At 40.9% G+C, this 27,832-nt stretch overlaps 1 protein-coding gene across 1 annotated transcript; it reads left to right on the top strand.

Annotated features, from left to right (window-relative positions):
- The first annotated feature begins 1,654 nt into the window (after positions 1-1,654).
- Positions 1,655-25,933, top strand: slc17a7a (solute carrier family 17 member 7a). The gene is made up of 13 exons (XM_050069844.1): positions 1,655-1,765; positions 18,595-18,847; positions 19,003-19,121; positions 19,240-19,354; positions 19,437-19,524; positions 19,709-19,795; positions 20,183-20,325; positions 20,488-20,637; positions 21,239-21,371; positions 22,485-22,595; positions 23,864-23,991; positions 24,084-24,153; positions 24,235-25,933. Exons 1-13 carry the CDS (start codon positions 1,704-1,706, stop codon positions 24,528-24,530), a joined length of 1,755 nt encoding a protein of 584 aa, XP_049925801.1. The 5' UTR covers positions 1,655-1,703; the 3' UTR covers positions 24,531-25,933.
- The last annotated feature ends 1,899 nt before the right edge of the window (positions 25,934-27,832 follow it).

Here is a 27,832-nt window from a genome sequence, read left to right as displayed (position 1 = left end):
TAAACCTCCCAGGGTGGGTCACATCCTTAACACTTCGTCAAAACGTCACACCCATCCTGTCCTGCCCTGTTCAGACACCGTTTAGGCATGTTACTGCCTCCCGTGGCAGCTTAAAGGGGAGACCACTCTGTCCCCCCATTCTGTGATTGTACATTATAACACGGCGAGGAGGCATAACAGTACCATATTCCTGCTTTGAAGAGGTAGTGTAAAGGGGCTAGTGGGCGGCAGTAGCTCAGTCCATAGGGACTTGGGTTGGGAACCGGAGGGTCGCCTGTTCGAGTCCCTGTCCGGACCAAAATATGGAGCGTGGATTGGTGGCTGGAGAGGTGCCAGTTCACCTCCTGGGCACTGCCGAGGTGCCCTTGAGCAAGGCACCAAACCCCCCAACCGTTCGGGGCGCCTGACCAAAGGGCAGCCCCCTCACTCTGAGATCTCTCCACTTTGTGCATGTATAGGTCCTGTTTGTGCATGTGTGTGTCTTTCAGACCTGTGTGTAATTGACAAGTAAGAGTGAAAACATTGAATTTCCCCTCAGGGGGATTAATAAAGTGAATAAACTTAAACTTTCTCCAACACTGTTCGACTTGGCCCAACACCTGCTAATGTGTGCTTACTTTACTTCCAATGAATCCAGATTTTTTTACTGGGAGCCAAATTATCCACAGAGATCTCTTCCTCTCCAAAACAAATGGACCAGGTGATTAAAAGCACTAAAACACTGAATAAAGCAGTTTTACAAAAATCAGTGTTTTCAGTGCTGCTCTCTAGGAGGGGCTGCTAACTACTAATAGCCGACACAAATACGTGAGTTGGCCCTTCTAGAGCCAGTGTTTGGTTTGTCCGTTGTGGGATACTAAAGGAACATGGTGGACTCTGCGGTGGACCCATTTCCTAGGTAGATATAAATGGGTCATTTTAAGGTAACAAAAACACACTTGTTATATTCAGCTGAATATACATGAAAGAAAACATACTTATTATATTCAATCCCTGCCAATATATCTCCCTGTATAAATCCTACACACTTGACCTTCAAATCAAGAAAGGCCTCTGTATGTTCAGTTCTTTAGAACATTTTGTGTTTTATTTATATCTGCTTAATTATAGTTGAAACCTTTTATGTGCTATGACTAGTCCATTCAGTATTGGTCTATTGGATTTTATGGGTTGGCTGAATTCTTTATGTACAAATCTTGATAACAGTGATATGAGAGGTTAAAAAACAAATGAAAATAAAGAAAAAAAGACATTTGCATCATAAGTTGATGCTGGAAAGACACAAACTGGTGCATAAAAATCACCATATGGAGGAAATGAAATGCTTGATCCTCCAAATTTTCTGACAGAGGAGACCCAAACCCTCAGTTTCATATGTCTCTCCCTCAGTGTTCTAACAAAACACCCTTGTTTCTCAGGATGATGGTTATTAATCTCAGCTTTGAATATTCATCCATACTCCCATAGTCCACGTGTCCAATAGAGACCAGCTGCATGCCTTTTCTCACAGTGGAGCAGAAAGGCCTACACCTTTCTGTGGCCCATCTGAGAGTGAAGTGGAGGCTGGTGTGGGTAGGGAGGGATGAGAGAGGGAGGGATAGAGAGGGGGAGGGAGACAGAGAAAGAGAGGACTGTGCGCGTTCAGGCAGGACAGGAGGGCGCGCGGGACATCAGCACACCGGCCGGGTCAAGAAGCTGCAAGGATGGAGATCCGACCAGACAGGTTTAAGGCGGTCGCGGGCAAAACTCTGGGGAAAATTCACAGGTACACACCTATTTTAAATATTCCCGACTCCACCTCTGACTTTTCCCCATTTTTCACGCGTTTGATGATTTTGTTCTGCGGGACACAGCAGTTCATCATGCTGCGGGTTTCCATCCTCTGTCCTCCAAACAGTGACTCTCAAGGGCAGAAAAAGTTTGTTCCTTAATGATTTTAACTGGGAAAAGTGACGACTATTGGGTTTTGAAAGACACAAACATATAAAGGCAAAAGTCCAGCTTTGCGCAGCGCGCAGTGATTGGGTTGGAAGAAGTGGGTGAAAAATGCCGTCAGGGATGGAGAAACTGTTTGGCTGTCTTTTGATGGATAGTGTATTGTTATTTAGGGGAGAATAAGACAACTGAAGTCAAATATGGGATATTATCGTGATAAAAGTGTGCAGTGAAAGTGCAGTGAGCTCGCCACAGTGTGCATGTTTGACAAGAGAGGGGTTTCTCGTTGTGGCTTGATGCATTATCGCACACTTTTTCTGTAAAAATCAAGGATGATGTAGTTGTCTCTGGTGTTTCCTCGTTTGTTTGTTTGTTTGTTTGTTTGTTTGTTTGTTTGTTTGCTCTTGTCAGATTTGTCCCAGCTCAAAGTGGATTGAGTGTATTGGTGGTTGAAACGAGTGTGTAAGTGTGGTTACATAATGTTTCCGTGCGTTTTCTCAATGAGAGCGTTGATCAGATGGAACCAAACTCACAAGTATCTAGGCTATCTATCTATCTATTTATCTATCTATCTATCTATTTATCTATCTATCTTTTCGTTACTGTTTTTTACACATGAAGTAATGTTTACCAGTATATCTTCTGAAACATTTCAGGACATCCTCTGACAAAAGTTACTTCTTTGATCAATGAACCATGACATTTACACAAATTTACCTAGGAAAGTAACCTCATAAAACTTTATTTTATATAATAAAGTCAATGCTGTGATCAAAAAAGAGGCAAAAAAGCCAAAATTATAATCACTTCAGTCATAGGAAGCTGAAACGATAAGTCAGTTAATCGAGGAGTTGATCAACAGCGACTAAATTGGCACCTGTTTTTAAAATCGATTAATCTTTTGAGGGTTTTTTTTTTAGCAAAAATCTTGAACATATATTCAGCTTCTAGCTTTTCTGTCCTTCTCCAGACAGCAGATTGAATATCTTTAGGCAGAGGCGATCCTAGTCTCTTGTCGGACAAAGAAGCTGCTTTCCACTTTATGATCAAATCCTCTGCCATCATCTTGTCGGTCAACTCTCCTTCCTCTCATCACGTGATAAGTGAAATCTAACTCATGCTATCTCGTGCTGCGGCTTTCGGTTTATAGGTAATCGTAGCGTCTGTCGTCCGACTAGGAGTTCACAAAAAAAGAAAAAAGATGATTGTGGTGGGGAGGTCATGTAATTGGTGTGTGACTGAATACTGTGAAACCCTAGTAACACTGACTACTGCGACAAGCCTATCCTTGTCATCGCAAAAGGTGCAAGTACCATGCCTGGGGCCCCTTACATTTTTTCTGGATGGGCCCTAAACATTTGCCTTGTGTGCCTCTGATGATGGTGCACCGCTGTCTTTGGGTTGTGGACTATTGGTTAAACAAAACAAGCAATTTTAGGACTGTAGAAAATGTCTTATTTTTGCCATTTTTTGACATTTTCTGCAGCCCTGTAGTGACAAAAGGAAATCTGTATCACCTCGACAGCCTTTATATGATACAAACAGTGGCTCTTTGAGATGAAGAAGCTGACCTCGACTAGTTTATGTCTATACCAGTGTCATTTTTCAAAGAAAAAAATTAACGTACATCATTGCAGTTTCTTTTTTAGAAACATGTTAGTGTTGCATATATGTAAATAAATTGCATGTCAATACAAATGTTGTAACACAGATTGGTGTGCTGACAATATTTCAGTAAAATATGAGAGATTAAAGACACTGATAGAACCTCATGCAATACCCATTGCTTTAAGCTTTCGCTCTCTCAGGATTTGAGGTAGCAACCAAACGTATAAATCCCGTCCTGAAATAGCCTGTTTTTCAGTCCAGCTGTCGGGCCACGCAAATCCCTAAACTCTCCCCTCCCACTCACTCCATCCCAGCCCATGTCACTTCCTCCAGCCGCTCCCTCCTCCTCCTCCCCCTCCTCCTCCATCCTCCATCCATCCATCCATCCATTGAGCCACTGAGACACCAGCACAGATAACTTTCAGCCTATCGGGGTCTCCCAGATTAACAGTCATGCAAATCTCAGGCTTTTTCTGTCTTACTGGTCGTGAGCCATGTGTGTGCACGGCTGCAGCTGATGCTATGAGGGATGTGATGTATAAGATTTGATCCAGATTGGTTTTAGTGGGCGTTTCCCCGGCTTAGCCACTGAACTCTGGCTTTATGTGGCCACAGTGTTAGGTACAGGCAACCGTTTGAAAAGGAAAAGTGAATATTCAGTTCAGATTTACAAGGGAGATGCATGTGTTGATGTATCTATGTGTGAATATGTTGCATCCTGAACACAGGGCGTCCCTGCACTGTGTGAATAGATGAGTGTGTCTGTGTGCAATCTCACCATCTCACAGACAAAATCCCTCCTGATGAAAGCAGCCAGGAGTTCATCTATTATTTAAACATTTTCTCCATCAGAATGCATCTCCTGTTTCTATATTAAACTCCACTAGGTAAGCATAAACTTCTTCACTGTAAGGTCAAGTGCACTCTACATTTCTACTTTCACTATTCCCTCCTTAAACAACTTTGAATTTATGTTTAAATGTCATCTATTCATCTCCTTGTGCCAAGGAACTGCTCCACAACATCACATGAAGGTAATCACACTGCAGCATCTTCTCACCACCATTTTTAGTGCGTGTTACACTTTCTAATAGAGTTATTTCTAATAGTATACCATTTTGCATCTTGCTAAAATGCCACATTTTGTTTTATTAAAAGTCTTTTAAATGGATGGGGTGTTTCTTTGCATGAGCAGGGTTGTATGGCTACACAAAGAAAGCTTGTGTTTCCCTTTGCCATACAAAATATAACAGGTTATCCATTTTTAATCTATTTTACTTGCGGTGGAGTGCTACATTTTCACTTACTGTACACAGTGGACTGAAAAGTGCTCTAAGAAATATTCAGATAATGATGACATGAACCTGTGCCATTTTGTGATATTCAGACTTTGGCAAACTGCAAATTATTTGGCATCATTTTAATTACAGCATTCTCATCAATTTAAGAATTATTGTCAGTCGTGTTATTTATTACACTGTGTTCTTGGCATTATTACTTTAAATACACCCACAGACAGAGCAGCTTTGCTTCTTGACTTCACTTCTCAGCTGGGTTTCCTGATGAATATGAAATTTAATATTGCAGTTAGTCACTTTTGCACAACATGCTGTAGGTGGTCCTGTCACTGTGGTCCAGAGGATAAGGCTGGCACAATATATATAATAATTTTCACTACACTTCTTTTGTGGCCAAAAGAATTCAGAATGACAATATTATCACAATGTCTATAGAAAATGTGACATCATGAAAATAATTATAATGATAATGCTATCAGTCAAAGTCGTTTTTAACTTTGTTTATCGTGGGGGTTTTCTCTCTATTTTTCTGGTAAATTAATTTCATGTAAAATACAAGTGTAGGAAGTTGGAGAGGGATACAAAGCAAGAACAGAAATTATTTAGGAGACACTAGATTATTTAACCAATATTATCATATGAGCATTATTAACATGATACCAATATTTCATTTTTAATTATCACAGTTATTGTCAATACTTGTATATCTGGACACCCTTACCAGAAGTAATTATTTTCATAATAAAAGAAAAAAAACAAGTCTGATGTAAAGCCACAACCATTTTAACACATGACTACTTAACATCCGGGACTGCACAAAGATGACTCTGCGGGCATTCATTGTAGCTGAGGTGGAAAAACATTAATCAGTGAATCTGGGATGCTTTCGGAGACTTAAAGAATTTAAAAAGACACCACAGTGCTACATCCTAGAAACTTTGTCTTGTGTTCTCTGTCTTGATCTTATGTCTTTCCGTCTGTCTATACCACTGTGTCACACTCTGTGCCAGTATCGTTGTGTGTGGAAGTGGCTACGTTCTAGGGCTGTCCCAAATACACTTCAGATTTTAAATAAAAGCTTCAGTGATAATTACCCGCGAATATTCAGTGCTTCAAGGGGATGCAGTGAGACCTGCAGGGGCGGGGGGGGTAAAAGTTATCGGTCATATTCGTATACGGTAGTCAACCACCTGCATCCGAGCTGCAGAGAAGGTGGAGGGTGGACTATTGCAAGCAATAACTCGAACGCTGCAAGTCGGGCCTCATCACTAGATGCAAAGCAAGTGCTTGACTATAGTTGGCAGCCGTGGAATCATCTCACCTGTTCTTTTTCCTCATTGGACTGCCAATTTAATGCTTGAAACGGAAATCGATGGCTGCACTGAAAACACTGGCCTCATTCGTGTCTGACACTTTCCATTTCCTCCCAATTTCCTCCACCATTTTAGTGGTGAAAAACAAAACAAAAGTCGAAGCATTCAGATACAGATTTTGACATCAATTACCATGGCAGTGATTACAGCTTCGAAGCATTTGAGTCAGCCCTGCTATGTGCACACAGGTACATTGAAGGGTCCCCTCAGTGTCAGAGCTGAGCAGTTTGTAAAGTCAGCTGCAGCTGCTCAGCATGCCCCGTTATTGGCAGCGATGCTGTTTGTGTCCATGATGTCAGTAATGCTCCGTTGTTTCATATTTATGCTGCCTTTGTGCGTTGCAGAACTGGGATGCAAAAAGACAGTGAGAGAAAAGGTTTTTTAATATATCTTATCACCCAGCGCAGCTCATCATTAGCTGTCTAGTAAAGGTAGTAAATGTGTGTGTGTGTGTGTGTGTGTGTGTGTGTGTGTGTGTATGTGTGTGTGTCCACAGGAGAGAGAGAGAAAAAAAGTGGTGTGACAGGATGGGGAGGAGGGTGTCTCCCTGGGTGACACAGTCCCACCGAGACCCAATCTGTTCACTTCAGGGAGAGTGAGAGGCTAATGGAGAAAGGGGGAGACACCACTTTCGAAATGACAAAGTAACCGCAATATAAAATTAAAAACAAAATCCTCAAGCTACTGCCCATACATCCAATCACCTGACCTACAAACAGAGCACAAATAAGGGAGAATTAATTTTTAGACAAGAGGACTAGAGTGGGTTGGCTGATATGAGGAAAGAAAAGCATAGTTTACATACATCACAACTGAACTGATCAATTCAGCATACGATGTGGACAAATAATGACCAGGGCGTCTGGCGTTATATAATATTTTACTGTCAACCTCCCTCGCTGTCTCCCTCTCCCTCTCTATCATCCTCTTATCCGAGGATTACACAGAACGCTCTGTGAATTTAATATACAGGGTAACAAAAGTCCCAGGTCACCAACCAGCACGTGAGAGTCACCATGTTATTTAGTCATAGCTGATTTATTATCACAAAATCACAAATTAGGCAAAATAATGAATATTTTCTCACAATTTAACAGCAAATGTGAAAAGAAAAACTTGATCTTCAGACAGATTGTCACTCCTTTTACCACCTTATGAAAAGGAATAATGATGGTCTATCACAATCGCTGCAAATAGAAATAGTATTTAAGGAGTTATATATGATTAAATATTCAATGGTTAATAGAGAAATTACTGTGTGTGCGTGGGTTCTGGGGTGGGAGTTGCACATTAATGCTTAAAACATGCAGCAATTAATTGATTATTTGACTAGTTAAGTCTTTTTTATAAGCAAAAATACAAAATTTGCTGGCTACAGATGATCAAATGCGAGGATTTTGTTGTCAAATACAAGAGTAAATTAAATATCTTTGGGTTTTGGACAGTTAATTGAATAAAACAGTGGTTCTGAAATGGTGTGCCATGATGCAAATCCAGGTGTGCCATGGGATTTTGTGATAACCACACATCATCATTATTGCAATTTTCTTTTATGTCGTGAGGAGAGTGACAACACACGTAGAGGCTATTGTGCACAGATATAGATACAGGTGTGCCTTGAGATGTTGGCCCTAGGTTTGCCTTGGGCACAAAAAGTTTGAAAACCACTGGAATAAAACAAGCTGTGTGAAGGGGTGGCCTGATAACATGTGCATATTGGCCAAGTCCTTTCAGTGGTGCAGGTTCAGTTCCAACCTCTAGCCCTTTGCTGCGTGCCATCCCTGTTCTCTCTGCCCCTTTTCCTGTCATTCTTGAGCTGTCCTATAATAAAGGCTAAAGAAATGACAATACGCTGTATGAATATTACATCATCTTGGACTGTAGGAATTTTTTATGTGCAAATATTTTGTTGTTTTAGAAGCAAAACGTTTAATTGATTAATCCAGAAAATAATCAGTAGATAAATGAAAATAATCATGAGTATTAGCCCCACTGAAAGGTTTCATATGTGATATTCAGAGCATTAATATAGCAGCAAACCACTATTTGCTATCAGATGTTGTGGAGTAGTGGTGTCCTGAGTGGAGAGTTAAATCATGCTCCCTCTGTGTGTGTGCTGTAATCTGAGCTTCTTTGTGGTTTGTTGTGGTAAACTGGTTCAGCTGCACGTGCATGTTAGTGCATGTGTGTATCCCGCTGGCTAGCTCATCACTGGCGCTCTGCACTGCACTCATACAACAGCAAGCTGGGCATGGAGTTAGCACCATTAGCTGGCATCTCAGGCACCTCCATGTTGAGAATCTTGTCCAGATAACTTATACGCTCTGAATTTTGCATAGAGCCCTTTTAATACTTCACTATATTCAATGTGTAAATGCAAATTGATTTAGGTCTACTTAGGATGTTCTTTAATCACTTATTTAGTTATTTTAATCAGATCAAGAATTTTAACTCTAGTGTTTAAGTCTCTTTTAGACTAAATTTCTTTGATTGACTTTGTACATTTTATGTCAGATGTTTATTCAGGTTTTATGTTGAACTTTGTTTCTTGTGCTCAGGCGAAAAGCACACATATGAGCTCAGTTTGAGGTGTGAGTTGTTACTGAGTCTCCACTGAGCCTGTTACTATTGTAATTATGATATTCCAGTGAGCCTGAGGTCACAGGACTCCTGCCTGCTCATGCTCTCTCGCTCATTAATTGTTGCCAGCTGAGACCAATCAGGTCCTCGCTATGCTAACAAGAGAAGCTACATCAGCTGAGTGCAAGCTCACAGTATTGTGAGCCCCACACGACGGCAAATGTCCAGGGACAGAGCTTCTTTTCTCTGTGTTTCATACCTTTACTTGTTCAGTGACCTATCATTTCTACAAGTTTTGTACTGGCAGAGATAGCACTGATTTATGTTATAGCCTAATTACTGTGTTTGTTTGTTAAGTGAGAGCACTAGTAAACACCTTCACTGACACATTAAAACACCATATCAGTAGAGGGAGACCCTCAGCAAGTCAGCTATTTTGAGACACTTACACACACGAGAGTGAGATTGCCCTTTAGTGGGAAGCATCTGTAATTAACGGTAATTTTTGCTGTGGGCTAGCCTCGTTAGCTGGTAGCGTATGTGTAGGTGTCAGGCTGCAATCTGTCGTGAGGTTTAATGAGGATTCTCCTGCAACCTTCACGAACTCTGAGGTAGGATGCTGAGCTCCACTCAGGGGGCGAGTCAGCACATTTACAGAGAGGACAGCAGAGCGAGCGGCCAACTGATTCAACAGAAAAGATGCACACACCTTCCTTTGTGTCACATCAGCTTTTTGATCAACTTTTTGCTTTGATTTGCAGAATTGGTTATTTCATATCTGTTCCTTGTGTTTACTTCACTGTGGAGCACCTCGTCCTGAGGCCTGTGCACCTTCTATTAAAGGGATAGTTCAGGGGTTTTTTTTAAGTGGGGTTGTAAGGGGTACTTAATTGTAGGCAGTATATCACACATAATCCTGTCAGTACGCCCCAAGTTTGGAGAAGCAGGCTGGAGTTGTACATTGAAGCCACCCAAAAAAAGTCCGACCTAAAAAAAGCAGTATTAGTTAAGGTGCATGCTATATTAAGAGTTTGTTTCACTGCTTCACCTCAATGTTAGAAAGTGATTTCCAACAGGAAAATGAAGCCATTATATCGCTGTCTTCAAAGCCAGATTCCATTGAGGAAAAAATAGATTGAATATTGCTAAACACAGGAGCTGCTGGTCAACTGCTGCCTCAAACAGTTATTTTGTTGGCCTTCGTGTGTGACTTTGGCATTTAAAAAGGTTAGTTTGGATTCACCAAAGTCACACAATAACACAAACTGATCAAAGCAGCACTAGACCAGCAGCTCTTGTGTTCAGTGGGCTAAAATTACCATTTTTGTCAATAGAGTCTGGTGGTGTTGATAAGAGCATAGATGGGAAACTGAAGCCATTGACAGTTTTCCCAGCGGAACGGATTGTCTGTCGGAAACATAAAGCAGTGAAAATTCACTGTAACTGATGTTGATTTTTTAGGTGCGACTTTTCTTAGGTGGCTAAAATATGTTTTGCTGTTGCCCCCATTTACAGCAGTACATCATTTAGCTTTTGTGTTGGACTCCAACCTGCTTCTCCATACATTTTGCAGCTTGCTGGTAGCTCAACTACATTCATTTTTGTATCATGTTTCAGGTAGTTAATTACATTTTTTTTAGTCAACCACTGAAACTGAAACCAATTTGGGGCCATAAATTGGAAGGTTTTTTTATTTAGTCATTGCTTCTCTACTTTAATTTACTTTCCCTTCGCCCACAATTAGTCAGCAGTATTGATTATTGCCTTTTTTTTTTTTTTACCAAATGTCCAGAGAGGTTGTTGCATGCTAAATTACAGGTTACCAGGCTATGCATTAACCCCACCTGGACTCTATAGTATGAGAGCAGGAGTCTGACTGATGGACATTTTATTAAAAAAACAAACAAAGCTGGCATATCTTGCACTTGCCCAATAGTTTTTGGGTTATATATGACTTGTGAACAAGTGGGCACTTTTTGCAATAAACCCAGTTTCTGCTGGCACGTGGCTTTTTTGTATTATATTTTATTATAATTTTGTATCACATGTACACTGATTATTTGATTATTTTTTTACATGGTTGTTGGAACTACTTTTATAGCTTTAGTTAACCAAACTATCCCTGCATTCCAAATCGCATACTTCTACTATATACTTTTAGTATGTATTGCAGCTTCCCTTAAAAAGTATGTAGTGTAGTATGCAGTATGCATGCAGTATGCATACTATTGGGACACACTACATCCGCCATCACATCGCTCCCTGAACTCCGACCCTCTTGCTCACTTCCGCCGCCGTCCGTAGCGCCACATTTGAATATTTTGTGTTGTTGTACTTCGGAGATGCAGCAAATTTCCTCTTGTCGAGCTCGCCAGAGTCGTGCATACCGTTGGAGGTGCCGGAGAGCTCTGTTGCTGTTATGTCATAATGTATGTTGTTGTTTCTAATAAACTGATGTGTTCACGTAAACAGTTCCAAGCCTATTATTAGTGACCTGTCTATTAAACTAGTCACCAGTAGGCATATTAACCCCCTTCACACACAGCTCTCTGTTGCTGGCAGATGTTTGATGTTAAATGTATTTACAGCTATGCAGCTGCTGGCACTATATTCTGTCTGCACGTGAAGCAGCCTTACATTCACATTACTTTTATTTGTAGTGTAACATACTTGCACATTCTTACTACATTACTTAATATGTATTTGACTTTTACTATTTATATATTTACTAGTCTATACTGCTCATACCTGGCCCATAGTGTATTCATATTTAGTCATATTCATTCATTATTTATACCACACTTACACCACTGCCTATACTGGTAGAATCTTCTATATTGTAGTCATAGTTGAACCCTAACATTGATTATACTATAATCACAATAAAGTTGAATGTTGTAACCGTGTTCTTGCAAAACTGTATGATATGTGACAGTATATAATCAGACCATTGCAGTCCTAATATGTAGTGTCTTAGTTTCTCAAATTAAATAAACCTTGTATGAAAGGAAGTGTAGGCGTTGGTTGTACACGCAGCTCAGTCAGTGCGATGTAACTTCCGCTGCGCAAAGGATTGTGGGTCAGAATGGCCAAAGAAGCATGCTGACATGCATACTGCGAAATATGACCGGATGTAGTAGAACATCATGGTACTTTTGGCATACTGCATCTGACATACTATGTATTGGGACACACTAATTCTTTTTCTGGCATACTAAATAGTATTGTAGTATGGGTATTGGAACGCAGGGTATATTTCTCCTATAGGGTAGCTTTGCTGTAGTTCAACTTCTTCCTGTGTGACGTAATTGGCAGTTTGCTAAACTATACTTTCAAAGTAGCTTCCCTGGCACTGCTCAGCAGCCCATTTGTCCACACCACTAAGTCAGTCAAACAGGTCATGTCTCAGAGAAATATGGAATATTTACCCACACAGAAAAATGTGATGAGTTTGTAACAAATGGGGCAAAAAATGGACATGTTAGAAATCATAAATGTTTGACTTGAGACACAAAATAACAGCATGTAAGTGAAAGCAGTCTGATTCACAAAAGGACTAAAAACTGAATCAGATGACAGCATGAACTAACCAGTGTGTCGTGATAGAGGCAAAAGCATGGCGAACCACGCCTAGTCTGTCCTTCTATATTCATTTCCGGAAGTAAATCATTTTTGTAATCCTAATCTGAATGTTGTGACAGATTAAGAGAGAGAGTGAGAGACAGAGAGAGAGAGGATGCAGCCTCTCTAATCTCTTACAAATTCCAAAATGATGCTTTACAAAGTATTACTTTTCTGTTGCCCATTGTGTTTTACTTAAGAAACAGACTACCTCATGATGGCCCCAGGTTAAATTTATACATCATTACATTGGCTTGTCTTTTCTTTTGTTTGTCTATTGACAGATAGCACGGATGTAGAGAGAAAGAGATTATGCAGAGTCTGCTGTGTGATAATGGGGGAGGGAGTGAAATCCACATGCATAACTGAGAAATATATAACGACTGGCTGGATGAGACAGAGTGTACATATGCAGACAGCCGAACAGATAGATAGGTAGTGACAGATCATGGTGTAAAAGCTGGACTGAATTATTTATCTCACCCAAAAACACATCAATAATTTAGCAGTGTCAGAGTCTTGTCTTGTGTTAGCGTGCGTGAATAAGTTATCTTGGAGTTTCAGTATGTGCTGAGAGGCTGAGAGAGATGAGTCGTCTTTGCTTGAAACACTGAGCCACGTTCAGTGCAGTAAACACTTGTTTTTGGTTAACGTATTGAAGCTTGAATTTGAAACAGGTTTTTAAAATGGCAACCATCCTCGTCAAATGAAACAAATGCTTGTGGTGATCGTGCCCATTTCTGTGCATAATTCTCCAGCTCACTGACTAACTGGATCAGCCCAATGGAAGGTGGACGGCTAACACCCGAGCGCACTTTGCTGTGAACTCACACAGAAACACACACTCAGGTTAAAACATATGGAAAGTGCTGCACCTTGCCTGATTTAATCGGAGAAATGTGTGTCTGTCTGTCTGTGTGGGTTTGTGTTTACTTGTGGGGGGTGTTGTTGAGAGTATGGAGGTTATGCTACACAGATGGCCGCTCTCCTCACTTCTCTGTTTGACTCCTGTGGAAAAAATGTGACACTCGCCATTTGACAAAAATGGTCATAACAGCCTAAAATAACAAGAATTTTGGTCTCTTCTGGGACAATCATTAACTGAAATAATATAAAGGTAAATGCAGAAATTCCTTGGTTTGACAAAAAGAAAAAACATTTTAGATGAAAAATTAAAGGGACAGAATGGATGTATTTTTAGAAATAACACTTCAAATATTGATCATACTCTCTTGATAAATTTTGCAGTTCAGTGAATTGGCAATCTAAAAGACATCCGACTCTTCACAACTTTTATCATCTCTCTTTTTTAATCGGTCTTTGCACTCACACACCCTGTGAATAACCTCACAGTATAAAGACAAAAGCCAGTCCGTTCAGTAATTTGATGTGGTTAGATGTCGACCTCCAGAGATCTCCTGTTTGCGTCTCAGAGAGTGGACATCTTGAACAGCACCAGTATGGCAGCAGGTCTCAGGCGTCCTGAAGGAGCGGACACTGGGGGAATCTGCTGTCGTGGCTAACTCTGTTCCTCGGCTAGTGACAGCTGCTACCACACACTGGGACGTGCTGAGTCAGACACGACCCCAACATGGTGTATGTTGTCTGCATGAAGGTGTATGTGTGTGTGTGTGTGATAAAATCTCTGCAGTAAAAACTAGAACTTACCACCTCACGGTTGTATGTTGTATGCCAACACCAACCAGTTAAGCTGAAGTTTAGATCCATGTATGTCCAGACTCATACAGTGAAGACTCTGAAGGAATTTAATCAAAGGTATTAAGCGTATTTTTTGTGAAATGGAAGTTATCACTATATTGACATGTATCATTTCAGTGAATAATTTCCAGTGAGAAACACGCCATCTTCATTTAGAGACTATTTTTACAGAAGACTGATATAGAGCTTCATTACAGTGTGCAAAGTCAATCACCCAAAGCTCAATATCAGCAAAACCAATGAGCTTGTGGTCGACCACCAGAAGAACAGGACAGAACCCAGAGCAGTAGCCATGACAGTAGGCAATGCTTCAAATATGGATGTTGCTGCAAAAAAGCTACAGACTCTAAAACATGGATGCTTCACACTTAGCTACAGCCTAGCAGCACAGAAGATCTATACAATCAACACAGTTTCAAGGTGGACACCCAAGAGCTATGTATAAGGCTCTGCAGTAGACGAGTATGGCTTTCTGTTTTTGTTTTGTTTGTTTATTTAAATAGTGTGCGTCAAGTTTGACGTCACAGGCAGGCCGGAAAAACAGGTTGATAAACAGTAGAAAGCAGCATGGAGGCCACTGAAATTGTCACGGTGGTTGATTCTTTTTTACATTTCTTATTTATTCAGTCTCTCTCTCTCTGGAAAACTCAGTGCTGAACAAGTTTGGAATGATTTACAAGCACTGCTTGGACAGAGATGGACAGTATTTTCATTCATTCATTCATTCATCTTCTAACCGCTTCATCCTCTTGAGGGTCGCGGGGGGGCTGGAGCCTATCCCAGCTGACGTCGGGCGAGAGGCAGGGTACACCCTGGACAGGTCGCCAGACTATCGCAGGGCTGACACATAGAGACAGACAACCATTCACGCTCACATTCACACCTACGGACAATTTAGAGTTATCAATTAACCTAGTCCCCAATCTGCATGTTTTTGGACTGTGGGAGGAAGCCGGAGTGCCCGGAGAGAACCCACGCTGACACGGGGAGAACATGCAAACTCCGCACAGAAGGGCTCCCACGCCCGGGATCGAACCGGCAACCCTCTTGCTGTGAGGCGAGAGTGCTAACCACCACACCACCGTGCCGCCGGACAGTATTTTGTGGCGTGTAATTGCGCTGCATTGGCAAAGGGTTTAAAATTAGCACGTCCACCTAGGTTTTGTAACTCCATTACTGCCAATCAAAGACAATCGGAGCTGGAATTGATAAACCCATGACTGCTGCAGAGGCATTTGTCCTGGGAGTGAATGCCGAATGTAACCTTTCCCATTGAATACAAAGCCTGATGTTTGTAGGCATTTATTGTTTTTTTGTGCAGTGGGAAAGAAATGTCCCAGAAGAAATGAGTTATGATGTTGAATAATGGCCAGAAAAGTGTTTTTGCAGAACATTATGATGTCACAGTGAAGTTGACTCTTGACCTTTTCAATATAAAATGTTGTAATTTCATCATTTTATCCTATTAGACATTTGTGTTGAATTTTGTAATAATTAGCAAATTAATTATTGAGTTATGGTCAAAAACATGTTTTGTGAGGTCACAGAGACCTTGACCTCTGACCAACAAAATCTAATCAGTTCATCCCTGAGTCCAAGGCTGTGTTTCATTAGTGGTTCCACTTTCCCTGATTCACTTAACATCAGCTTTTGGTATTATGTAACAGCATACGTTGCACAGAGGCCACTTGCAGAGCAGAGGGGAAGTGGTCAAAGGGGTAGCAGGGGATTAAAATGGAATGCACCTATTCTTTTGCACTTTCAGCTCAAACTATCATGCATCGACGGCCAGTTGCAGGTTTAGCACTACACTCCTTTTTATAAACGATCCGGAATACCTGCAGACTCATTTCAGTGAGGCAAAGGCGTCTTCTGCAGATAAGTGCAATATGTCTGCACTTGGTAACTAGCTGCATCAGTTTCTGATTTAGAAATTTCTATTTTTGATCTGTATTGTGATTATCAAAACTGTTATTGTCACAGATTCATCTTCTCTTTCAGTTTTAAGTAAAGAGAGTGTCACAGCTCAAGTTTTTTAGGTTGTGTTTTTATTCATTCATTCATTCATTCATGTTCTTCCCTGTTTTACGTTGAATCTCCTCTCATTTCAGATCACTTCACTTCCTGCCCCTGTGTGTTTTCCCTCCCTTTTGATGGCTTCACCTGTGTCTGATTGTCTGTCCCGCCCTGATTAGCCTCACCTGTGCCTTGTTATCCCTCCCCTCACCACAGTATTTAGAGGTCGTTTACACGTACACTGTGATTTTGATAAACGGAGACATCTTCCTTCATTTGTGCCCTTCGTTAACACGCAAACGGAGATTTCTCCTCTGAAAACGAGTCTTTCTAAAAACTCCGGCCAGAGTGGAGATTTTGGAAAACTCCGGTTGCGCTTTTGCATGTAAACTGAGATAAACGGAGATAAACGGAGTTATGGGCAGCCGACGTCACAGTATGTGCCGGAACTTGTGCCTATGTAAAAAGTGCAACCTATGTTGCTATGGTGACAATGGATATATGGAAGGCTTGAGCTTCTCGTTACACTGCCACCTACAGGTTTGGCATGCTCTTGTGTGTATATATACACGGGTAAGTGTAAACGAAGATCTTTTTGAAAACGGAGATGGTGAAATGTCCGTTTATGAAAATAGCCGGCCACGTGTAAACGGCCTCTCAGTGTGTGTCTTGTTTTCTCTCTGTGCCAGTTTGTCTTAGCTCCTTGTGTGTCTAACATTCCAGCCTTTTGTTTCCCTGTGCCTCTTGTTTTTTTGGACCTGTTTTTTGACTTTGCCTCTGCCTTGTCCCTTTGGATTTGTTTGCCTCTACTGGCCTACTGACCAGTAAAGACTCATTTACTTACCTGAACTGCCTCATGAGTCGTGCGTTTGAGTCCAATCTCTCCTGGTTCACCAGTTTTAACAGTTTTATGAGTTTTACATACATTACTGCAACCTAACCATGTGTGTAAACTCGCTCCCTCAGCCCTCCGAGGGTCGATCTCACCAAGTTCACTTAAGTTTTTCAGACAAATGCAACAACACTTATGATGGCAGTGGGGATTTCCCCAAGAGCAAGTGCAGAGGGTAGTCAACGAGGGCATGTTGAACAACTAATAAAACACAGCCCAAGTGGACGTTTCTGCCAGATGTAATGAAATTCTCTCTGAGTGTTCAAGAGACCTTGACCTTTGACCACCAAGATCTAATCAGTTCATCCTTGAGTCTAAGGCTGCAGTTGAGTCGACTTTTTTGCTTAGGAAGGTTCCTTACTGAGTGGAATGACCCGAAAGTATCAAAGTGGTAGCAATGACAAGAGCTGGTTGAATTTTCTAAATGCTATCTAAAAGTCCTTCAGTGCTTCCTTTCTTATCTCCCTTAGCATTGTGTACACTGAACCATTCTTTACGAAAGAGAAGAGAAATAATGCTGGCCCACAGGTCCTTGCAGTTGCAACATTTCAAGTGATCCATGTCAATTACATCTGCCAGTGCATAGTGTAAGGGCAATGAGATTCTCTCAGCACCATGGTTGTCTTTATAAATTATCCTTCACGTCCTTCCCTGACTTAATGACGTTTTCCATCAAGGTCAAGGAAAAGTATCTAGGAAAAGACAAAGGTGTAATGTGGATGTTTGTGCCAAATTTGAAGAAATTCCTTTAGATATTGCGTTCACTAGAATGGAAAGGGACAAAGTGGACAACCTGAGCTGCCTACAGCACAACGGCATAAAAATATGCATGAAGAAAAGATATATACTCCTTGTCACAGCATTAAAAATAGCAAAGCAAAGTGGCAAAGCATTGTTTTGCTCAAAGATGTTTGCTGACACCAGACCACCATGTTTCCTGTATTTCAAGCTTTTACAACAGATTTCTTTTTGAAGCATAGATGGCTCACCTGAACTAGAAATGTCCCCCACCCTCCCAGGAAATCCCCTTTTGAGCCACCGTTTCTATGTTACGCAATTTTTTTGTCCCCAGAGGACGTGTGCATCAGCTCCTCACTGTCACCTCTCCCCTCTTTTTCCCGAGGAGTGTCTGATTGGTTTTTTAAGGAAATGCCAATCTACATTTGAGTTTTTAAATGAGCAGCTGGAGCTTTTGCATGTATCAGCGAATTATAAATAACAACAAATACAATTACGTCCATAATGGATTCTTGCAGTGTTGCACTGTTAGAGCAGATCATCCCAATCAGGCTGTTTAAAGAATCAGTAGTATAAAATGAATGATAGCTTCAGTGTTAACCTGTTCCTCTGTGTTCGGCTTGGATTGGGTCCATCACTGCAAACATATGTTGAAGTGTTGTGTAAACCAACAGAATAAACCCAAAATGCATTATTTTTTTCATGGCAGCTGTGTTACATCACATGGAAATAGATTAGACATTATTTCCTAAAGTGCAGAGGCTGGTGAGTAGTTCTAGCCTCCTGTATAATCTCTCTTTGTATCTCACCTCAGGCTGATTGAGAAGCGGCAGCCCAATGGAGAAACCATTGAATTGTCAGCGGAGGGCCGCCCTGAGCTGGTGGAGGAGAAGGAGCTGCCGGTGGTGGACTGTACCTGCTTTGGCCTACCGAGGCGGTACATCATCGCCATCCTGTCTGGCTTGGGATTCTGCATCTCTTTTGGTATCCGGTGTAACCTGGGTGTGGCCATTGTAAGCATGGTCAATGACCACACTGTCTACAAAGGCAACAAAGAAGTACTTGTGGTAAGTGGCAAAGAAGAAATTCAGAAGATTTTGGACTTTTCTTGTTTGGTTTTTAGGGTTTATATCTGTTTCTCTATAATCTGCTTTATTTCTGCTCATATGACTGTGTCTGAACCTTAAAGTTAAGTTTCAGTCATATATCTTCTTTTCTCCAGGCTGCACAGTTCACCTGGGACCCTGAGACGGTGGGGATGATCCACGGCTCCTTCTTCTGGGGCTACATCGTCACACAGATCCCGGGTGGCTTTATATGTCAAAAATTTGCAGCCAACAGGTGAATGTCTTCCAGTTTACAATGTCTTCCCTGATATAGGCATTTCTGTAATCTGATGTACTATAAAGAGGTTGATTTATCAATCTGAGGAAGTTTGTTTGTCTTTTGTGTGTTTCAGAGTATTTGGCTTTGCCATAGTGGCCACATCAACTCTCAACATGCTGATTCCATCTGCTGCTCGCTGCCATTACAGCTGCGTCATACTGGTCAGGATATGCCAGGGCCTTGTTGAGGTACAGTATGTGTCTTTGTGCTTACAGGACTCTGTGTGAGACTACATGCATGAGTGTTTCCTGACTGTGTCGTGCCCTACAGGGTGTATCATACCCAGCCTGCCACGGGATCTGGGCCAAGTGGGCGCCTCCTCTTGAAAGAAGTCGATTAGCCACAACAGCCTTTTGTGGTAAAGTTTCATGCCTAACTGACACTAAAACTCAATATCTACAGAAACTTTGAGAATTAAAGAAACTGTATACATTCTATGCCCAATATATCACAATATGTAATAGGCATATAATCATATAATGTACTGTATATAGGGAAAATGAATAACTTTTCTTTTTGCTTTATGTTTGATTTGTTCTTAGGATCCTATGCAGGGGCAGTGGTGGCCATGCCTTTAGCTGGGATACTGGTGCAATACACTGGGTGGCCTTCAGTATTCTATGTCTATGGTTAGTATCCTTATATTCAAATGTGTTTGCTGACTGAAGTACTATGACTGCTCAGCCAAGCAATATATTAATACATACATTAGATGCAAATGTTTCTAAATCAGCAAGTGTGCTTCTGTTGCTCACATTCAAGACTGAAAGGTTTGAATGGCTTTTATGTGAATCTCAAGGACTATATGTGTCTGCATCGAGTATTTAAAATCAAAATATCTTGCCAGCCTACCACTGATGTTGTTAATTAACAGTGCTGCAATATTAACAGCAACCTGGAGGGAAGTCTGAGCAGCTTCGTCTTCATTTTCTCTCAGTTCTGTACCCTTGAACTCTCTTGCTCTTTCTCAGCTGTACCCATATCTGTTTTTTTCTTTCTTTCTCTCCCTTTCCCAGGCAGCTTTGGGATATTCTGGTATCTGTTCTGGGTTCTGGTGTCGTATGAGAGTCCCGCAGCCCATCCCACCATCACACCAGAGGAGAGGAAGTACATTGAAGATGCAATTGGAGAGTCTGCAGCATTTCTTAATCCTCTCCAAGTAGGGCCCTGTATGATGTTCATGTGTCACCAATAAATCTAACACTGGAAATCTCTCAGACTTGCACACAAACAATTGTTCATTCACACTCGGCTGACTCTCTATCTCTTGATCAGTGAAGTCAGTGGATCCTAGTAATATCTTATTCCTTTTTGGTGGCAGAAATTTAAAACCCCATGGAGACACTTCTTCACCTCCATGCCAGTCTACGCCATCATTGTGGCCAACTTCTGCAGGAGCTGGACCTTTTACCTGCTGCTCATCAGCCAGCCAGCCTACTTTGAAGAAGTCTTTGGCTTTGAGATCAGCAAGGTGAGATTGTATCATGTATACAGCTATAAAGACCAGCAGCTATAGTTTGGGTTTTTAAGAAATGTCTTCTATCAATTGGAAAATGCCCAAAGCTACAGTCATCTGCTGTAGCCATTGGAGGGTTTAAGTGTTACAACTTTGCTCAAAGGCACTGCAACTGGAGCTATAGGAAAATTCTAGTATTTTTCAGCCTCTCGTTGTTGTAGATAACTTTGCACTCGCTGCCTTAAGCATTTTAAATGATTTATTTAAACTTTATCTGGAAAGTTTTAGGTTTGTGCTGCTTGGTATGATATTCACTTTGATACATTTTGATTGGATTTATTATTGAATTTATCATAAAATAAAAAGCTTACTAGTACTTGAGCAGCATCCCCGCCTTTTTTTAATTGTTTGAAGTTGTGAATTCTTGTCTGGGACAAGGCTGTTTTCTGACACAGGGCAAGATTGGAAGTTAAAAGGTCTATGAGTTATTGTTTTCAATCCTTTTTCAACATTCGTCCTCTCATTGTTTCTAATACTCGAATGAAAACATGTTCTCGTGTCTCTTTCTAACTCGCACATAAACAGTCTCTCACGCTCTCCCCCTTTCCTCTTTCAGGTGGGCATGGTGTCAGCTTTGCCCCATCTGGTGATGACCATCATCGTGCCTATTGGAGGCCAGTTGGCAGACTACCTGAGAACCCACAACCTGATGTCCACCACCAACGTCAGGAAGCTCATGAACTGTGGAGGTGAGAGTTTCAAACAGGAGCGGGTGATAGCTGGAGTAGGGTAAAGAGGAATGACAGCAAGGGGGAGGGAAGAGAGCACAAGACAATGAAAGAGCAGAAACTGAATTGCACACTGGAACAAAAAGATGGCATTTCGCCTTTGCTGTAGTGAAGAATTTTACAAATTAAGCAGTTCAACATCCTCTCTGATCAGCAGAAACACAGATAATACAAAGCAAAATGTAAATGAACTAAACTATGGATATGTGCTTATAACATAGAAGTTTTGCCCTGAACCAGATGTAACATCTCACCTATCTAGAAGCCAAAGATCTTAAGTTGCACAGCTGAGAGCTGGTATTCTTCCTCTGGCCACTGAGGTTTGGTGATTAAACGATATTCAGGAGGAAAACAGAGAATGTGAGTTATGTGGCTTAAGAGAGCTAATGTTGCATGAAATGCCTCCTCTAAACCATGACATCTTCTAGTTTAGTTTTGATATGTTTGAGTGTGCCAGTTTTGTTGCAAAAGCCTGGAAAAGAAGGCAAGAAAATTTGTTTAACTAGTTTGATTTTTTTCAGTGCTACTCAGTAAATACCTTTGGGAGCGATCCATGATCTTGGTCAATGTACTATGCTTTTGCTGCTCTGTTCCATTTGTCCTCTGTTTGGTGTTGTCTGAAAATATGTTTGGGCTCTGGTCCTGGTTTATGCAGGCTGAGCATATTTCCATGCAATGACACCAAAATAAAAAAACTCATTCATTCATTCATTCATTCATTCATTTACTGAATCAAAATTATATTTCATTCGTGTATTTGTTAGTGATTGCCATCATTTTCCTGAAATGTAGTTACATCATTTGCCTGGTACCTTTCACCCAGCAACTGGCATTCAGAGGGTTTGGAGTGCCGCAGCTGCCAGTACTGGAGTCCTATTAATATTTTAGCACAACTTAAAGGTTGCATCAGTCTTTCTTCTCCCTGTGCATAAACACATGTACCATTTCTAACGTAATTAAGTCACTACTGTAGAACAGGTGACTACTGCTTGTTGAGACAGAGTATAGATTTGTGAATAGTTCACCTCATTCCTTCCTTCTTGTGTTAGTTTTTGATGTGTTTACATGTTTCAGGTTTTGGGATGGAGGCCACCCTCCTGCTGGTGGTGGGATACTCTCATTCAAAAGGTGTTGCCATTTCCTTTTTGGTCCTCGCTGTGGGTTTCAGTGGATTTGCCATCTCAGGTGAGAGACGTTATAAACAAGCATGCTGTGTACAAGCCAAGAGATAGTCCAGCACATAGACCCTGTAAAACACCAAACTGTCATTTCCAGTCTTTATGCTAAGCTAAGATTACCAGCTGCTGGCTGTAGCAACATATTTACGTTACAGACATGAGAGTGGTATCAATGTCCTCTCAGCAAGAAAGTAGGTGTATTTCCCAACATGTCGTACTATTCCTTTAAAGGGTAACTTGGGTATTTTTTTTAACCCAGACCCTTTTTCTCATGTTTTTGTGTCTAAGTGACTGTGAATGGAAACAACAATTTTTGAAAGTGGTCCAATATTTAGCAAGAGGCCCGCAGCCACAAAATGGGGCAATGTAACCACAAGGGGCATTTGTGCAGCGACATTGTACATCCACTTAAAAGGCTTGTTTTTCCTACTGACAGGCTCGGATTTTTATTATTACTGTCTGACAACATTATGGAAAGGATCCCTACCGACACAGACCTTTTTGTTAAAGAGTAAGAAACAGCCTTGAAATTGCTATCGCCAAACTCACCAGACTTCATTTAAATAAACAATAATTTTATCATCGTAAAACACACTTCAGTCAAAGTCATTAAAACAAAATTAAGTTCACACAAAAAAAAAACTTGGTTTGTCTGTCCAATGTTACAACAATCACCAACTCTGCTTTGGTTGAAATAAACCCTTAATTCACCCAATTTGGTGTGAAAATATGTTGGCTATAAACACGCTAAAATTACTGTTTATTTAAATGGAGTTTGGTTGGTTTGGTGATAGCAATGCCAAGGCTGTTTCTGGTTAAACAAAAAGGATCTTACTCTTTAAGAAAAAGGTATATCTCTGTAGGGATGCCTTCTATAATGTTGTCAGACACTTATAGTAATAATCTGAACCTGTCAGTGGCAAAAACAAGCGATTTTAGTGGATATACTGTACATTGAAAGTACAAATGCCCCAGTGATTGCATTGTAGCCTGTTTTGTGACTGCTGGCTGCAGCACTCTCACTCAATACTGGACCAATTTCAGAAATGGTTGTTCCCATTAGCCAGACACAAAAACATAAGAAAATGACATTATTCTTTTACACTGATGAGGGCTGACTTGGTATCATGATGATTAAAACAACAGTAATACCTCCCTAATTGATGCCTCTTTACTATGTTGTTGTTAAAAATGTCAGTAACATGTTAGACATTTTACATTTGGATTTGAAACTGGGGATATAATGTTGTGCACTGCCTTTCTTCTTTCACTCAGGGTTTAATGTCAATCACTTGGATATCGCCCCTCGATATGCCAGCATACTGATGGGCATCTCAAACGGGGTGGGAACACTATCTGGAATGGTGTGTCCTCTCATAGTGGGAGCCATGACCAAACACAAGGTAAAAGAAAACATTCACTTATATCAACTTAATAATGCCATGTGTTAGCTTTCAAACTCACCTGTGTTCCATGCCTTTTTACAACTTTTCAGACACGTGAAGAGTGGCAGTATGTCTTCCTTATAGCTTCCCTCGTTCATTATGGAGGAGTGGTTTTCTATGGTATGCTGACTTTGAATATAGTGTTTTGTGAGGCATGTGAAGAAGACCTCAAAGTGCTGATGAGATTTTGTTTCTCCCTAGGACTCTTTGCATCGGGAGAAAAGCAAGCATGGGCAGACATAGAGGACACGAGTGAGGAGAAGTGCGGTATTATAGATGAGGATGAACTGGCCAATGAAACAGAGGAGCTCTACCGTGGAGGTGGGCAATACGGGGCCATAAACCAACCAGTTGTTGGATCCAACGGAGGAGGGGCAGGAGGAGGAGGAGCTGGTTCTGGATGGGTGTCGGACTGGGATAAGTCTGAGGAGTACGTGCAGCCACCTGGATACAACTCTTATATGTACGGGGGAGAAGAGGAGAGGGAGCTGACATAGAAGATCAACATGATACGAGTTTAAAAACAAGATAAAGAAAAGAGGAAGATTGTTTTTGGAAGGGGATTGTAAGAAAGTCACTGCTTTACTGAATGGACCTGCTGTGTGCTTTTGTACATTATTAACGATTGCACATATCAAAAGTATGCATCTGATTCATTCCAGTGTGTGTGTGTGTGTGTGTGTGTGTGTGTGTGTGGGTGCATGCGTGCGTGCGTGTGTGTGCGTGCGTGCGTGCGTGCGTGCAAGTGTTGGTGTGTGTGTAGGCATGTGCATGCAAGTGTTAGAGTGATCAATGTACACAAACACACACAGTATTCATTAGCGAAAACTGAACTCATATTCCAGACTTCCTTCCTGCTCCTGAGCTCGTTGTGATTGGTCAGGAGTTCTGTTTCCATGACATCAGTGAGGAGATTCTATCTGTGCGTGTGTGTGTGTATATGTGTGTGTGTGGTGGGCTTTTTGCCTGTACAGCAACTCTCTCAAGCCACTGGCATTGTGTTGTATTTAAAGTTTTATGTGTAAACCACACATTTAGGTTTTTTTTTTTTTTTGCTGGGAAAGCACCTTTGGGGCCTCAGTTTGGAAACACAAAGGTTTTGAGCTGTCCAAAACATTATCAGTGGTGTGTATTTTAGTCCCATAACATCAAGTTAGTAAGACATTTAATGACTTTAGACTTGACTTGGCAAAATCAAAAGACTTGCAACTCAATTTGGACTTTAACCAGTGACTTCCCCAAGGGGTGGGGGGGGGGGGCAATGGCCTCCCTCATCCAATTAATAGTAATAATAATGAATACCCAGATCCAATCAAGTTGCAGGAGAGAATCCTGGAAAACTAACAATACTTTACTGAGCACCTGTTGGAAAAAAAATTAGATGATTTATTGCATGTTCTCCCCGTGTCAGCGTGGGTTCTCTCCGGGCACTCCGGCTTCCTCCCACAGTCCAAAGACATGCAGATTGGGGACTAGGTTAATTGATAACTCTAAATTGTCCGTAGGTGTGAATGTGAGCGTGAATGGTTGTTTGTCTCTACCCTGCAATAGTCTGGCGACCTGTCCAAAGTGTACCCTGCCTCTCGCCCGATGTCAGCTGGGATAGGCTCCAGCCCCCCCGCGACCCTCAAGAGGATGAAGCGGTTAGAAAATGAATGAATGAATGAATTTCCCTTACAAAAACCATGTGATTGTCTAAAAAAAAAAGAGTTGCAGTATGCAAAATGTGGTTGGAAATTACAGATGGAGCATTTCCAACAAACCTGTTTTAACAAATAAGTACAAATTTAAAAAGCATTCATGCTTTCTGTAAATTTAATAGAGTATTAATCTGTTGTTAAATGGCATTACATTTGGTGAAGAGCGCATTATGTATTGTTTAAGGCTCGTAACCCAAAGTTTAGGACTAGTTAAGTGCAAAGACTTGAGACTTAGTTGTGATTTGCAAAACTGACGTGGTCCCACCTTTGAAACTTAGCTACTAAATACAAAATGTGATGTCACGTCTGTGGACTGCTCACACTTTCTAGTCTATATTACTCTCAAGGCTCTCAGCCTTGATAGAAATCACACTGAGCATATGATAAAAAAAATCAATACACAAACTAAAAGCTAATGTGTTTTTATGAGCGAGGCCCCTTGTGGACAATCTTATCCAGATGCTGGATGCATCCAGTTAATTTCCCTTTGCCAATGCAAACATTATGATTCCAAAGCAATGCATAATTAAAGTATGCACACACATGGCGATGACTTTCAAATTATTGAGTCAAAGAGGAATAAGGTGCTTAGGTGTTGTATCGGTCTGTATTTGTGTGTTTAAAGCTGTGAAGCTTTTGTTACAACAGGCTCCCCTTTATGTGTGTGTGTGTGTGTGTGCACTGGAATGTGCAAAGGTGTGTTTTTGAGCTTGCATGTGGTGTCTAGCTGAATCTCACCTGGGTCTGACCAAACTAGGTCACGTCCAGCCACGTTTATGGGTCAGATGAGTAATCATCTGACATTTGTGACTTTCCATTTGGTATGTGCGCTCCCATTAGAGAGGTGGCCCAGAATGACAAGTAGAGTGTGATAGTTGCTGAACTGTTCCACTGCGTAACCAGCATGGAACAACAGTTATAATATTCCCAGGCACACCACAGCACGTGCTGCCTCTGTTCCGGCCTTTCTCTGTGTCTCTGTGGCTGCCTCTCCCTCCGTCTTCCTCCCTGTATTTAACAGGATGCTCTCTGTCTTCTCCTCTCTGCTGATGCTGTTTCAATATCTTCAGTATGGAGGCAAAAAAGAGATATAAATATTTGAATTTTGAAAAAACAGATTCAGGTTGCTTAAATTTAATTGGCCAAAACATTTAGGCTTGATTGCCTGTCCTGTTTTATTTATTTATTTATTTATTTATTTTCAACTTAAATCTTTAGTTCTAAATTTGACCAGTTGAATTTGAGCAGAGGCCCCGGATAAGCACATGAATGGATGGATGGATGGATGGATGGATGGATGGATGGATGGATGGATGGATGGATGGATGAATGGATGGATGGATGGATGGAATTTGAGCACCCTGAATCTGTGTGTATGTGGGTGTGTGTTTTGTGTTGTTTTTTGGATCTAAATTTGTGAAACTACAAATCATTTCATATTTTGATTTCAAAAAGAAACTGAGAACAAATACATTTCGACTGAAAAAAATCAGGATGCTTAAATTCAGTTGGTCAAATTCAGATCTAAAGATTAAAGTTTAAAAAACAAATTTTAAAAAAACTCAAATAGCAACATCCAGGACAGGATAAGCAATCAAGTTTGAATGTTCTGACCAGTTGAATTGACCAATGTTTAATTGAATTTTTATATCTGAGTATGACCAGTCAAATTTGAGAAACCTGAATCTATTTTTTTAATTATGAAACTTGAATTCTTCGATCTGAATTTGTGAGCAGTAAAAAAAATTAAATGTCACATTTGAATTTCAAAGAGGCATTACAGCGCAAACAAATTCAGATACGTGGTTTTCTAAGTAAAATTCTTCAATGCTATGAATTCAGTGATGTTTGAATTTCAAAATTAAGTCTCCAGTGGCTGTTAAAATTCAAATACCTATGTCTATTAATTGCCTCAATACTTTAGTATCTAAATGACAGCCACTTTTGAGTTGGTGGGTCAGAGCTTTTCAGATTGTCTTTGTGTCTGTGTGTGTGACAGTGAGTGTGTTGTTGTGTTGGGTGCAGGTGCTGAAACATTGTGCGGTGAGCATGTTTTAATGAGCACAGCAGTGCAGTATCTCGCCATCCCTCTCTTCCTT

The sequence above is a fragment of the Epinephelus moara genome, chromosome 18 (assembly GCF_006386435.1).
Source record: "Epinephelus moara isolate mb chromosome 18, YSFRI_EMoa_1.0, whole genome shotgun sequence".
Classification (NCBI taxonomy): Eukaryota; Metazoa; Chordata; class Actinopteri; order Perciformes; family Serranidae; genus Epinephelus; species Epinephelus moara.
The sequence above is the reverse complement of the archived record's forward strand: the minus strand, read 5'-3'. Positions and strand labels throughout refer to the sequence as shown.

Excerpts from the sequence above, each read along its gene's own strand:
- slc17a7a (XM_050069844.1), top strand. The coding sequence starts at position 1,704 with ATGGAGATCCGACCAGACAGGTTTAAGGCGGTCGCGGGCAAAACTCTG. Across the intron at positions 19,122-19,239 it reads CAAAAATTTGCAGCCAACAG|AGTATTTGGCTTTGCCATAG; the intron begins GTGAATGTCTTC and ends TGTGTGTTTCAG. Across the intron at positions 19,796-20,182 it reads TTCAGTATTCTATGTCTATG|GCAGCTTTGGGATATTCTGG; the intron begins GTTAGTATCCTT and ends TCCCTTTCCCAG.